At 52.6% G+C, this 12,492-nt stretch overlaps 1 protein-coding gene across 1 annotated transcript; it reads right to left on the reverse strand.

Annotated features, from left to right (window-relative positions):
* Positions 1–2,089: 2,089 nt before the first annotated feature.
* On the reverse strand, positions 2,090–10,871 carry PI16 (peptidase inhibitor 16). Its single transcript, XM_065740163.1, has 7 exons — positions 10,834–10,871; positions 8,786–9,023; positions 7,102–7,320; positions 6,505–6,614; positions 5,891–5,979; positions 3,872–5,476; positions 2,090–3,491 (listed from the first exon to the last, which is right to left on the reverse strand). The coding sequence occupies exons 2-7, from the start codon at positions 8,936–8,938 to the stop codon at positions 3,352–3,354; spliced, it is 2,316 nt and encodes a 771-aa protein (XP_065596235.1). The 5' UTR covers positions 8,939–9,023; positions 10,834–10,871; the 3' UTR covers positions 2,090–3,351.
* Positions 10,872–12,492: the final 1,621 nt, after the last annotated feature.

Consider the following 12,492-nt stretch of genomic DNA (forward strand, 5'->3'; position numbering starts at 1 on the left):
GGACGGGACTTCCTCGGGCTGGGCAGCAGCTGGAGGGTGGGGATGCTGGAGTATGTCGTAGTGGAGGAATGCAGCCCTCTGCTCCATACATCTGGCACATCAGCTTCGGATTCAAGAGGTGTCCCCTAGAAAAATACTAATCCTGTGGTCCCAAACAAAATAAATTCAGTCCCCACCCACCGCACTGACTTTAATGCACACAATTTTAAGCAGCAAAACGGTACGAGATGAAAACCACAAATAAAATACCACTGGAGATACTCTTCTGTGAAAATAAACTCGCTTTAGCTGTGTATTATTATTTTCTAATGGTGTCTTTTACTGCCTTGAAACAAGCATGGCTGATGAACAGGGACTGGGGCTGGCCAGTGCTCCTGACCGTGTGTCACCCAGCAAACCCTCCACGTGACAAAGCCCCGAGCCCAAAGGGGAAACCAGGACATGGCAAGGGTGTGGGGCAGGCAGGGTTGGCCAAGCAGCAGAGCCCATAGGAACCACTGTCAGCACACACTGCCCTGGGCCCGGGATGGAAAGAGGTGCAGATCTGTTGGGACAGACCCCCGTGGCAGGCAGCAAGGCCTCGTCCAGCTGGGGTCCTCCATACCAGGGAAGGAATGGCCACGTGCAAACCACCCCTGGCGTGACTCTGGGACCCCCAGACTCCTGCAGCAGCTTCACTTGGCTCTTTTCCTTCGGGGAATCTCCCACCAACTCATTTCAATGGCTGAGCATCCTTCATGCCATCCCCAGAAACAGAGCTGGAAATGCTGCACAAGTCCCCCTTGAATGCTGCACGCCCTTCCCTGCTTACCCACCATGCTCCCGACCCATCTTTGCCATGCAGCCACCTTTCCTCCTTCCCTAAATCCACTCCAAATCCCCACATTGGCAGCACTCAGCCCCACTGTCCCAGGGCACAGAGGGAAAAGGAAGGGGAATCTGCCTCGTAGTTTTGAATTGGCTGTTGCAAAGAATTGGATGTGAGTATCAAAACCTTCAGGAAAAGAAAACTCAACCAGAAAATAAGATAAAACACTCGTGAAGGATTTGCATGGGCTCACGTAAACTCTGTTACCGCTGCTCTGAGCCCCACAGTGGCTCTGAGGCTGCGGAGGGGGAGGCACCCAACTCTGCCAAACAAATCAGATGCTGACTGAGTGCTTTGCTGGGAGGAGGAACACTTTCCTGCTCTTTTAATCGTTGGTGGGGAATTAAGGACGTGCTCTCCTTCACCCACATGGCCCAACAGCTGCAGCCCTGCAGTGCTCTCCCAGCTCTGCCCCTGCCTCACCCCACACGGGGCTGCGGGCCCTTGCTTATTTTTCAATCTGATTCTTAACTACACCCCATGCTTGTGATTAAACAGAGCACTGAGCAGCGAGGTCAGAGCTGCTGTCTGACTGTCCCACTGCCATCTGCCGGCCACCATTCAGCAGGGTGAGCACTGACTGGGACCTACCAGCACCCCACGGGCAGCTGCTGCCCAGAAGGGAGCTGTGCTGCGGGCTCCTGCAGCAGATCAGGCTCAGAGCATCCTCAAAGCTACAAGCAGAAGTCCGACGTCAGCATCCCGTGCTGTGTTTGCTCCTTGCAGGGTGGGTGCTGAGATGTTCTGCAGCTCTGGGGGAGGGACAGGGGAGCACATTGCACTGAGCTTCTTTCGTTGCTGCAAAGATGAAGACGTGCACCTCGTAGCTGGGAACCAGAAGCACTCCAGCATTAGCTTCAACTTGGTGGGTTTTTGTTATACTCTGAGCTCCCTTCCCCTTGTTTTCCTTGCCCAAAAATTCCTGCTGGAGACACATTTTTGCTCAGCACTCAGCTGGGGGAACAATCCCCTCCTGCTGCTGCTTTTAAACGGGCTAAAAACATAAATCATAGAATCGTGGCTTAGGTTGGAGGGGACCTTACAGATCATCTTGTTCCAATACAAAAAAAAAGCTGCAACCTTGCAGTAAACCAGTACCCAGATGCTTCTGGAAAGCCAAAAAAATTAATAACAGCATGAAGCACTTGCTGGGAGCCACAGTGCAGCAACCAGGATTGTTTCTGGATACCCCAAAAAGACACTACGTGCCCCACAGCAGACTTTGAGAACAGGGTTTATTCAGTGCATGCTCTGGAGATGCACAGCACACAGCATCTGGGGGAGGACTCAGATATTGGACTGAACGCCGTTCTCCACCTCATCTATTTAAGAAACCAAAGGATGCAACAACCACAGAAGGACTGGATCTTCTCATCCCTTCTGCTGGTCTGCAAAACTCATCCCGTATTTAATACACCCTACTGGGAATCTTCAGATGAACAGAGCAGAAACATGGAGGAATACAACACACAGTGCTCCAGAGAATGAAAGCCATCCTGCAACAAGCCCTGGAACCACTGGTAACCTCTAACATCATTCACTTGGCTCTCTCAAGCTGAAACTGCACCAGCAGACCTGACGATTTTTCCTCCTGGACCCACAAATATACGTCAACCAGGATCTGTATCTAACTGCAAATACATCGTACACTTAAGTTCTGCAAAGAGGGAAGCCATGCAGAAGAAAGGAGCCAGTAACTCCTCCCTGGTGCTGAAGGATTTTCTTCTGTGCAGGCACACACGTGCGGGCACACGCGTACAGTAAAGGCAAGGCAACGGAGTAACTGTTGGATGGGTTCATGCACACAGCAGAAGTGAGAAGGCAAAGGCTGCAGGGAGATGGCAGAAGGAGAAAGGAGCACGTCTAGACACTGGCCATAGCTCTACCAGAAGGAGGAAGGAAACACAAACCTCTTCTGTGGAAAAAACATCATGCCATTTTTGGACAAGGAAGGAAGAGGTGACACTTCTCCAAAACTGAGATGAACAGACACATGAGGAGGGAAAGAGAGCGCTTCTGTTCGAAATCCATCCTGATATACAGACATCAGACTCCACAAGCATGTCTTGCCTCCAGACAAACACCAAAGCCAACCACCACGTCCCACTGCCATTTGGGTTTGCAGGGCATTCTGCTTTCCCTGGGCCGCGGACCTGCCGGCCGCACAGGGCAGCCAGAGCTTATCGTGTCCTGTTGGCAACAGAGCAGAAGCCCAGGCTGGCTGGGAAGAAAGGAGAAGCATTGGTGCCCAAGTTCACTAGCACGATGGCAGACACCCTCCTGCCCTGGGCTGTCTCAGGAAGGGCACTCAGTGATGGCCAGCTGCCCTTGGCACAGCAGGGCTGGAGTGGGTGAGCCAGAGGAAGAAGAGAGTGTGTCAACCTGAATTGTCTGTGGTGTCTCCCAAGCCTACCAGGGTGGTGGGACAACCAATGCTGAAGAAAGCCTTGGTGAGCAGTGCAGGGACAGCTGAGAAAGACTGCTCAAAGCAGCAGGCCCACCAGGAGGACACTGGGCAGGAGGAAGAGTGAAAGGCCACCACAGGAACTGGGAGCCCCACCTGTGGGCTGCTCATTGCCTTGCTGGTCTGAGTTTGTCTCCAGTTCTTCAGTGTTCAGGGCATCTGCTGGCAGAAAAGAAGAAAACACAGAGTTAGAGGGGAACTTGTGGGCAAAAGTGAAACTCCTGTTCATGCAGGTCCGATGGGGATGCGCACCACAACACTACGAGGTGCAAGGCAGCAGCACAAAGGTCCAACGAAGACACGACACGGCTGGTGGGTGTTAGTGAGGAGCACGTAACACAAAACCATGCTTCAGAAACCAGACAGCCAGACAGATCCTTCAAGCATTAGGGGAAAGAGTGAGGAAAAGGGTTGTTGCCACAAAGACGAGGATCCAAAGGACCAGTCTGACACTGGTTCCTCCCAAGTGTGCTCCATGCTGCTTGGGGATCACTCAACGTCTGCATGTCCATGCCAGGCGGACCCCACAATTTCCTTACCTGAGAGGGAGGTCTGGAAAGCAGGGCTCTGCCCCTTTTCTTTGGAAGATGATGTTAAACGCATGAAGATGGGTTCTTCAGGGCTGGAGACCACTGACTTTGAGGAGGTTATGAGCTCAGCCTTATTGAAACCTAACTTGATCTCTGGAATAATTTGGCTGGGGGATGGAGTTGGACTGGAAGAGAAGGCTGATTTCTCTCTCTCTTCCTCTTTCACACCGTTATGTGTTTCTGGGACTGATTTGGGACTGAAGGCTGTGCCCATACTTTCTAATAAGTCTGGATTCTCTGTAGTTAAAGAGGCAATAGGCTCTTCAGTATCTAACTCTGCTTCTGGAAATATTCTATAATCCGGGTCTATTGTGGGCTCAAAGGAAAGTGTTAACCCAGTTGTCACAATATAATTGGGACTTTCAGTTTCAGTGTACTCTGTTGTGGTGGTGGATTCTGGCTTTGTTGATGTTGGCATGGTGGATGTTGACTTGGCTGAAGTGGTGGTAGATGTTGGTGTGGCTGCATCAGGTTTTGGCTTGGCTGTAGTGGTGGTTGTGAGTTTTGGGATGGTGGGTGTTGGCTTCACCACAGTGGTGGTTGTGGGTTTTGGTGTGGTTGGTGCTGGCTTGGCTGTAGTGGTGGTTGTGAGTTTTGATGTGGCCGTTGCAGGCTTTGTTGTACTGGGTGCTGGCTTGGCTGTAGTGGTGGTGCTGGGTTTTGGTGTAGTGGGTGCTGGTTTGGCAGTAGTGATGGCTGTGGTGGGTGCTGGCTTGGCTGTAGTGGTGGTGCTGGGTTTTGGTGTAGTGGGTGCTGGTTTGGCAGTAGTGATGGCTGTGGTGGGTGCTGGCTTGGCTGTAGTGGTGGTGCTGGGTTTTGGTGTAGTGGGTGCTGGTTTGGCAGTAGTGATGGCTGTGGTGGGTGCTGGCTTGGCTGTAGTGGTGGTGCTGGGTGCTGGTTTGGCAGTAGTGGTGGTTGTGGGTTTTGGTGTAGTGGGTGCTGGTTTGGCAGTAGTGGTGGTTGTGGGTTTTGGTGTAGTGGGTGCTGGTTTGGCAGTAGTGATGGTTGTGGGTTTTGGTGTAGTGGGTGCTGGCTTGGCTGTAGTGGTGGTTGTGGATTTTGGTGTAGTGGGTGCTGGTTTGGCTGTAGTGATGGTTGTTGGTTTTGGTGTGGTGGGTGCTGGTTTGGCAGTAGTGATGGTTGTGGTGGGCGCTGGTTTGGCTGTAGTGATGGTTGTTGGTTTTGGTGTGGTGGGTGCTGGCTTGGCAGTAGTGATGGTTGTGGTGGGCGCTGGTTTGGCTGTAGTGATGGTTGTTGGTTTTGGTGTGGTGGTTTTTGGTGTGGTGGGTGCTGGCTCGGCTGTAGTAGTGGTTGTTAGCTTGGTGGGCGTTGGCTTGGATGCAGCAGTGGTGAGTGCTGGTGTGGAGTACGTTGGCTTGGTGGTAGCAGGTTTTGGCTTTGCCTCAGCTGTGGTGGTGGTTACTGGTGTGGTGGCTGAGGGCATGGTTGTGGGCTCTGGCTTGGCTGTGACTGTGGTGGGTGCTGATGTGTCTGGGGTGGATGGGCTTGCCTTTGTTGTCACAGAGGGTGGAGTGGTCTCTTCTACAGTGGGTTCTGGTAAGAGACGAAAAGTGCCATGGGTTAGCACAGGGGTCAGGTAGCCTCAACTGATCAGGGCCAGCAAAAATCAACAACGGGCAGAGGGAGCAGCCAGGGGCTGCTGTTCTGGGCCATCTCCCACTCTAGAGTTCCCAAGCTGGAGAAATCTCATCTCCTTTACACAATCTCCTTCCCTTTAAGAATGGGGCATCCTCATGGAGCAATAACTACTGGCAAAGGGAGGTCTGAGGTCCTTGTTTGATCCTCCTCATCTTGTGGCAGTTGACCTTTCTCAGGGGCTGCCATCACTTGTGATGTCTCATGGTCCAAACCTGGAGCTGCTGATCCAGGTTCAGAACTTGGACCTCAACCCAAGGGTCTCAGTCCCAACAGCCTGTCAAAGCACACGCACGGCTCTGCTTCACTTACCACACAAGGAATTGACACAAACTCTGTCCTCGGGACACTGTGAACAAGAGGGTCCTTCCCTGTATGGCTTTCGGCCTTTCATGTTACCCCTGGAAGCAGAAGACACCAAGAAAAAGAAAATGTGAGGACAGGAAGAGCTGTTGCTCTCCATCTTGGAGTGAGCTGTCCCCAAGGTTGGTCCCAGAGCTTCGCAGGCAGGCACCCACCCTTCCTCCCATGTCTTGCCATCCTGCTGGTAGAAAACATGCCTCCCCTCCCTCCCTCCCCAGGCTATCACTGCTGCTGCTGGGGAAGTACGAGGCACAGAGCAAGCAGGTGACGTCTGCACTTTCAGCACCAGCCCTGGGCAGCTTTCCGAGGGAGCTCCCACCCTGGTCTGTGCCAGGAGCTGAACCAGAGCACAGGAATCACAATCGTGGTAAGGATCTCCAAACAACCCTTCCTTCCTTTGTGACCAACCCAAGATAACAAAGACCTTTCTCAAAATGGCTTCGCCTTTATTTTTCAGCAAGTCCAAAGGCTTTTCCTGCCACCCTCTAGGGACCAGCAGCAGGATATCTCCAGCACAGATGCCCCATCAAGATGAACCAAATCACGTGAGGCACGGGACTTACGGGGGATAATAGTTGCAGACAAGCAGGTACATGTCCTCAGTTTCAATTCCATCAATCTTCTCACAAAACTTTGACCCACAGCCAATGCGGTGCGTGCTTGCCCAGACCACCTAAGAGAAAGACCAGGGGGAAGGTGAGGTAGGCAGACACCTTGTTGGCATGCCATACTCCGGCCTTGGAAGCTGCATACGTCTGAACCACCTTCCCATCCTAGGGCCACAGCTTTTCTACTCCATAGAATGACTCCCTCTGCTTTGGTCCTGGGCTCCTCCATAGACCCGTCCTGATGGTAACCACCACTGTGTATGCTCCTCTCTGCTCCTTTCCACTCACTCAGGCTTCAAAGACACACTCAGACTTCATCTGTGCCTGGGGCAAGCTGGCACCCAGCTCTGCCACGCTGCCAAAAAACAGCTGCAGAGCTATTTTAAAAGAGGTCTTATCCAAAAGGCACCGTGCCCAGGTCCCCTTATATCAGTGATTCCTGGCTGGTGCCCAGCACAGGATTCCCATCCCTTTGCAAAGACTCCAGAGCACCCAGGGCTCTGACACAGCTCCTTTCCCACCAACCCCCCCCCTGCCCCAGCAGCTTGGTACCTGGGTGTAGTGGCCACACATCTGCCCGGAGACACACGTGGAAGTTGTCAGGTTGTAGAATTTCTCCTCTGCATTCCAGTCCTCCACAGCAAATTCCAGATCCAGTGTCGGGGCCATAGCAAAGAGGTTTTCCCCCCGTCGGCCCCTCTCCTTGTTGTGGTCCCAGATGCATTTCTCTGCGTAGGCCTGGGCAAAGGCTGCCAGCTCTGTGTCCCAGCTCTGCAAAGAGCTCAGTGTCAGTACATGGAGAGGGACACCAGGCTCTCAGATGCACACAAGAGGGACTCCTGGGCTGCCTGGTCATAATTCTCCCATTCAGGAGTGACATTCAAATCCCTACTCAATTTGAGGGTGCCTTGAGTGCCCTCTGTGGGAAGCTGAGGCCCCCAGGGTTTCCTTGCAGGGAGATGAGGGGGGAGCCCAGTGCTGCAGCTGCATGGACCGTCCTCAGTCCATTTGATGGAGACAGCAGCTTTGCTTCTGCAGCAGGCTGGAAGGCAGCCCAGCAAACAGAGGGTCCTCATGGGGACCTTCCCAGCTTGACCCAGCCCTGGGTGCAAAGTGGCACAGAACACAGCTCCGACACAGGACATTTGGCCATCAGGGTGTCGAGGAGACAAGGAGAGCCCCTGAGCAGCAGCATTGTGGGGAAGCACCAGAACATCTGGGTGGGGGGACAGAGAGCCAGCTGACCTCCCACCATGGCCCCAGGCCAGGCTGAGAGCAACGGGCTGGAAACTCTGCTTGGGAAACACACACCATCTCCCTCTGGCACAGAGCTGGGCTCCATAAACACTGGGCTTGCACCTGTAGCATTTGCCTCATTTTAAAAGAAATGGCTCTGGGCTCTGCATCCCCTCATCACTTAACTATTTCCACGGTAACCAGACCCAAACAGAAACAGAAAGCAGCAGGAGAGGTGGGGACAGGGACAGCAGCATGTGTCCCAGGGAGGAAGGAGAGGACAGTGCTCTCAGGAAACCCCTTTAACAAGGGACTGTCAGAGCTGCTGGACACTGCAGCATCAGGGGGTCCCGTGTGTTTAAGCAGATTGGATTAAACAAAGAAACAACACAGCCCTGTGGGGGGGAGCATCCACCTCAAAGCAAGCCACTGCTGATACAGCTTCCACATCACCAACGTAACCATCCTGACCCACATTTTAGACACGTGAGAAATTGTTTCCCCCATGCTTTCCCTAAGAGCTTGGCTCCAAAGCCCACGTTCCCTCACTGTTCTGCATCTTGCTACCTCCACAGTGCTCAGGAGCACGATGAAAAGCCCAAACCAAACAACCTGCAGGTCGCCTTTGAGTCTGGGAGCTCAACCGCCTGCAAAGGTAAATGGAGCACACTGAGCAATGTTTCAGCAGCTCCCGTTGCAGGATCCCCTCTCTGCTGCATAGCCCTGCTCTTCAGCACAGCTCAGGGCAGCACCCCTAAGTCCACAAGTGGAAGCTGCAGTGCTCAGGAGACTCAGATCTCACTCAGGAACTTCCAAAAACGATCAAAGTCAACTCTACCTGTGAAAGGAAACTCACCCCTGTAGAGGAAATCCACTGGTATCGATAGCACTAAGCAACTACAGCCCTGCCTCCCCCAGACAAAGCCCCAATTCCTGCTGGCATTGAGGCTGAGGTTTGCACCATTCCGCTCTGGGATTCCCTGCCATAAAAGCCACTCACCATCTTCAGCATATCCACAGCAGGAGGAGAGACCTGCGAGCGATATTTATTGTGCTCATCCAAGATGATCCTCTTCTCTTCATCAGTCAGGGACCAGCTCAGCTCCAGTGCCGTGAGCAACAGGAAAAGAGGACGAAGACCTGAGCTCAGCATCGTGCAGACAGCTTCTGCTCTTAGCAGCCCACAGCTCTGGCAGTCGGATTTAAAGCACCTCCCAAAAGCAAGGAACACCCAACAGCTTGAAGATCGGGGAGGAAACGTGGTTCTTTATTAGAGGAGTTCCAGAGCTGCATGGGACACACCCATCTCACATATCAGACTTGATGGAGAAGCAGAAGTGCATCTAGTGCCAAAGAGCTCCCAGGGTCTGCTCCCCAAGGCAGACCCTGTGCATCAATCCTAATTCCCTGCACTGGCATTTTCCCTGCTTCTCCAGACGTCAGACATCGCCTCAACCATCTGTTATGTGGTCCCTTTTCCACCTTTTGTCCTGAACTACGATAATAATAAGCTGCAAACAACTGACAAATCAATGCAGAGCTCTGTTTTTCATGAGGGTGTTCCTTGGTCACTGGGTCGCTTCTAGAAATGAAGGCAACTGAGTGCTGAGAACAGCTGGCAGTGCTGCAGCTCCCCAGCTGGGAGGCAGAGCTCCCCTCGTCCACCTCCTGTCTCTGTGCATTGGTTGAGTCAGGGGAAGGCAGCAGGTAGTGGGGAACAGCCTCCTGCCCCCCACATCCCTCTAGGAAGGGGTAGCAAAGGGCTGATGTCCCTTTGCTGTGCCATCAGGAGGATGAGGAAAGGAGGAAGGACAGGACTCAGAGCTGAAACTGCCCCCAGAAGAAGTTAGCAGTGATGAGCCGCCTTCAGGTCTGGCTGGAATAGCAGACCATGAGCTCTGCAGGGACAGACTGTGCTGCAGCCACAGCCAGACACCTGGAGGGCTCAGGATCAGTGTCCCCAATTGCACACTTCACCACCTGCATAAAGACAGTCCTGCAGAGACCCTCTCACCTCCTCCCACTTGTTCAGGATGGGGGCGGGGGGTGCAGCCCTGGCCAGCAGAGCCAAGTTCATCACACACAGTCAGTGCTTCCTCCTCCCCCCCTCCCAGCCCTCCAGGCCCTGCTTTGCTATTGTCCTTCTACTTCGGACCACTCTGATCACCTCTCTTGCCACCATCATTCTCCTATTGATCCACCAGATCTTACCTCCACATATTAACTTCGCCTTTATTAGATCCAGAGCCTATGGTGCCCAAGCAAGCAGGGTTTGAGGCCGACATCTCACCAGGGTTCACATTAATTGCTAAGGTCAACATCAGGCCTGGACTCTGGCAAACCCATCTGCTTTCAGAAGATGCTCCAATAGCCCTGCTGCATCTCTGCAGACCTGGAGAACAACCAGAAAGGAACAGCACCAGGACCCAACTCCTACCAGCTCACACAGCCTGCCTGATGAGGCAGTGCATGAGAAGAGCTCAGTGAACCTGCTGGTGTTCCCAAAGCGATGCAGAGATGGAGGGCCAAGCCCCTGGCATGGCAGCATCCTCACCTGACCTTCCTGGAGCAATGAGGATTACAAAAATTGGGACACACAGTGCTTTCGGGGAAAACAGGTCTGGAAGAGTCACAACCAGGGCACGTGGCTCATGGAGAGATGTAAGAGCCAGTGTGTCTGGCAAGGTCAGGCACGGCTGCTGGAGAAGGGGGTGCAGCACAATTTCCCAGCCTGCCCTAATGGCTCTCTCTGGAGCCAACGTCTGAAGCGTGGAGATTAACAGCATCAGGTCCAAGCCCCACCCTGGAGCTGACAAGCTCATGTCCAGCAGGCATTAGTAAGTGCACGAGGAATGCAGCTTTCCTGCTGCTCACTCAAGGAACAGCCAGCCCGCAGCACCCCTGGGAGCCAGCAGCCTCAGCACGAGACAGGAGCTACGCAGCAGTACCTGATGGGGCTGCAAAGGGTTCAGCTCAACACCGGTGGGCTCCAAAAGGGCCTAAATCTGCACTGCAGAAGCAGTGGAGCCTCATTTCCTACTGACTCACGTCTTGAAGGTCTTCAGCGTGGCTTCCTGGGTGCCACATTATCCTGGCAGCAGTGGGAGCTTTCTCTCCTCTCCTTGATTGCCTTATTCAGCTCTGGAGATTTATCATCTTCTGCCCCTTGGTCTGGCTGAAATGAGCTGAATTGTGAAGGAATGACAGACACTGTTAGCAGGAAGAAAGGAGAGAGAGCCCTGCTGCAGCACCTCTGCTTAGGAAACCAGCTTCAACCTGGCAAAACCAAAGTGCTTGATGACATCTTCCAAGCATAGAGTATTCTTTCCACTCCTAACGACCTTCCCACAAAGCATCCTCAAAGGGTTCAGTGAGCCCTCAGAGGAGGACACACAACACAGAACACAAAATCCAGGACGGGGGAAGAGCTGCATTAACACTTCATTTCATTGCAAAAAGTAAAAACTTTTGTTCTTTATTCTTCTCTACATACAAATCTCATTTATTTACACACTTTACAGACTTTTTTTTTCCCCCAAGTATTTACAAAGTTCTCAATATATTAAATTATGACCATCCATAAAATTCTGCATTAATTGCATATTTACATTCTTTTTTTTTAAATCCACCACTGAATTTATAGTGTTCAGCATTGAAACAGTCTTTAAGCATACACAGCTTTACTTCCCTGCACCCCTGAGCCTTTATATTGCCTTCCCCCCCCTGCAGGCAAAGTGACAGCACAAAAAAGTCACCTGCCACTGGTTTGAATCTCCAAAGCAAAGGGGAAGACCAGCATCTCCCTTATTTAACTCAGCAGGACGTGAAACCTATGCTATATGAGGATTAGTTTCCTGAAGAGGAAAACACGTGGCTCTATGAACAGAATTTGCAATGAGGACACCTCTTCTCACTCAGGGAGTTCCTGTGCTGCTGCAGGAGGCATGCAAGGCTTGCTGCTACAAAACCAGGGAGAGAAGGGAGCTGCTTTGAGCCAGCCCAGCTCCTTGCAGTAAAAACAGCTTCCCTGCCAGATCATTACAGCAGGAGAAGCCAAAGGCCCAGGAAACCTGAGCCTAGGAAGTTGTCCAGAGCACTGCAAAGGCAGCTGGACCCTGGGATCAGCAAAGACAGACAGAAAACAATCAACAGAAACTGTCAGCTTGGCCCCTGCAGGTGATGCTGATTTCCTGGTACTGAAGGAAACAACACTCCTTTCTCCTCCTTTCAGACACCCTGAGATCAGGGCTGAGAGCAATGGTCAGTGACCCTGCCTTTGGAAACCAGCCTTAAAGCACAGCCATCCCAGCTCACAGACAGCATCCTGGCTCTCCAGCCCAAGGAGCAGAGAAATGACCCTTCCACACCTCTGCCCATGAGGTTCACAGGTAGCCCCAGTTTCAGTGCCTCACTGGTGAGAGCTCAGAGAAGCTTTGCAACCTGTGAGATGTCAGGTAAGCAGAAGTCCCTCTCTCCCAGCTCACAGGTGCACAAGTGCCAAAACAAAGCCTGAGGCAAGAGAGACCAGGACGGATGCACTGTGACTCATCCAACCCGGTGTGTTGTCACAATCTCTTGATAGCTGAGAAAACACATTCCCCTCAGTTCTACTCCAGGCTCAGCATCTCACGGGGAGCTGCCTGGATCTCTGGGTAAGGCTCTGTGAAGGCAGAGCCTCAGATGGGGAAGGTGGCCAGGGCTCAGCTG

This window comes from Cyrtonyx montezumae, unplaced genomic scaffold (assembly GCF_038088225.1).
Source record: "Cyrtonyx montezumae isolate F1298 unplaced genomic scaffold, pur_monq_1.0 scaffold_26, whole genome shotgun sequence".
In the NCBI taxonomy this organism is placed as follows: domain Eukaryota; kingdom Metazoa; phylum Chordata; class Aves; order Galliformes; family Odontophoridae; genus Cyrtonyx; species Cyrtonyx montezumae.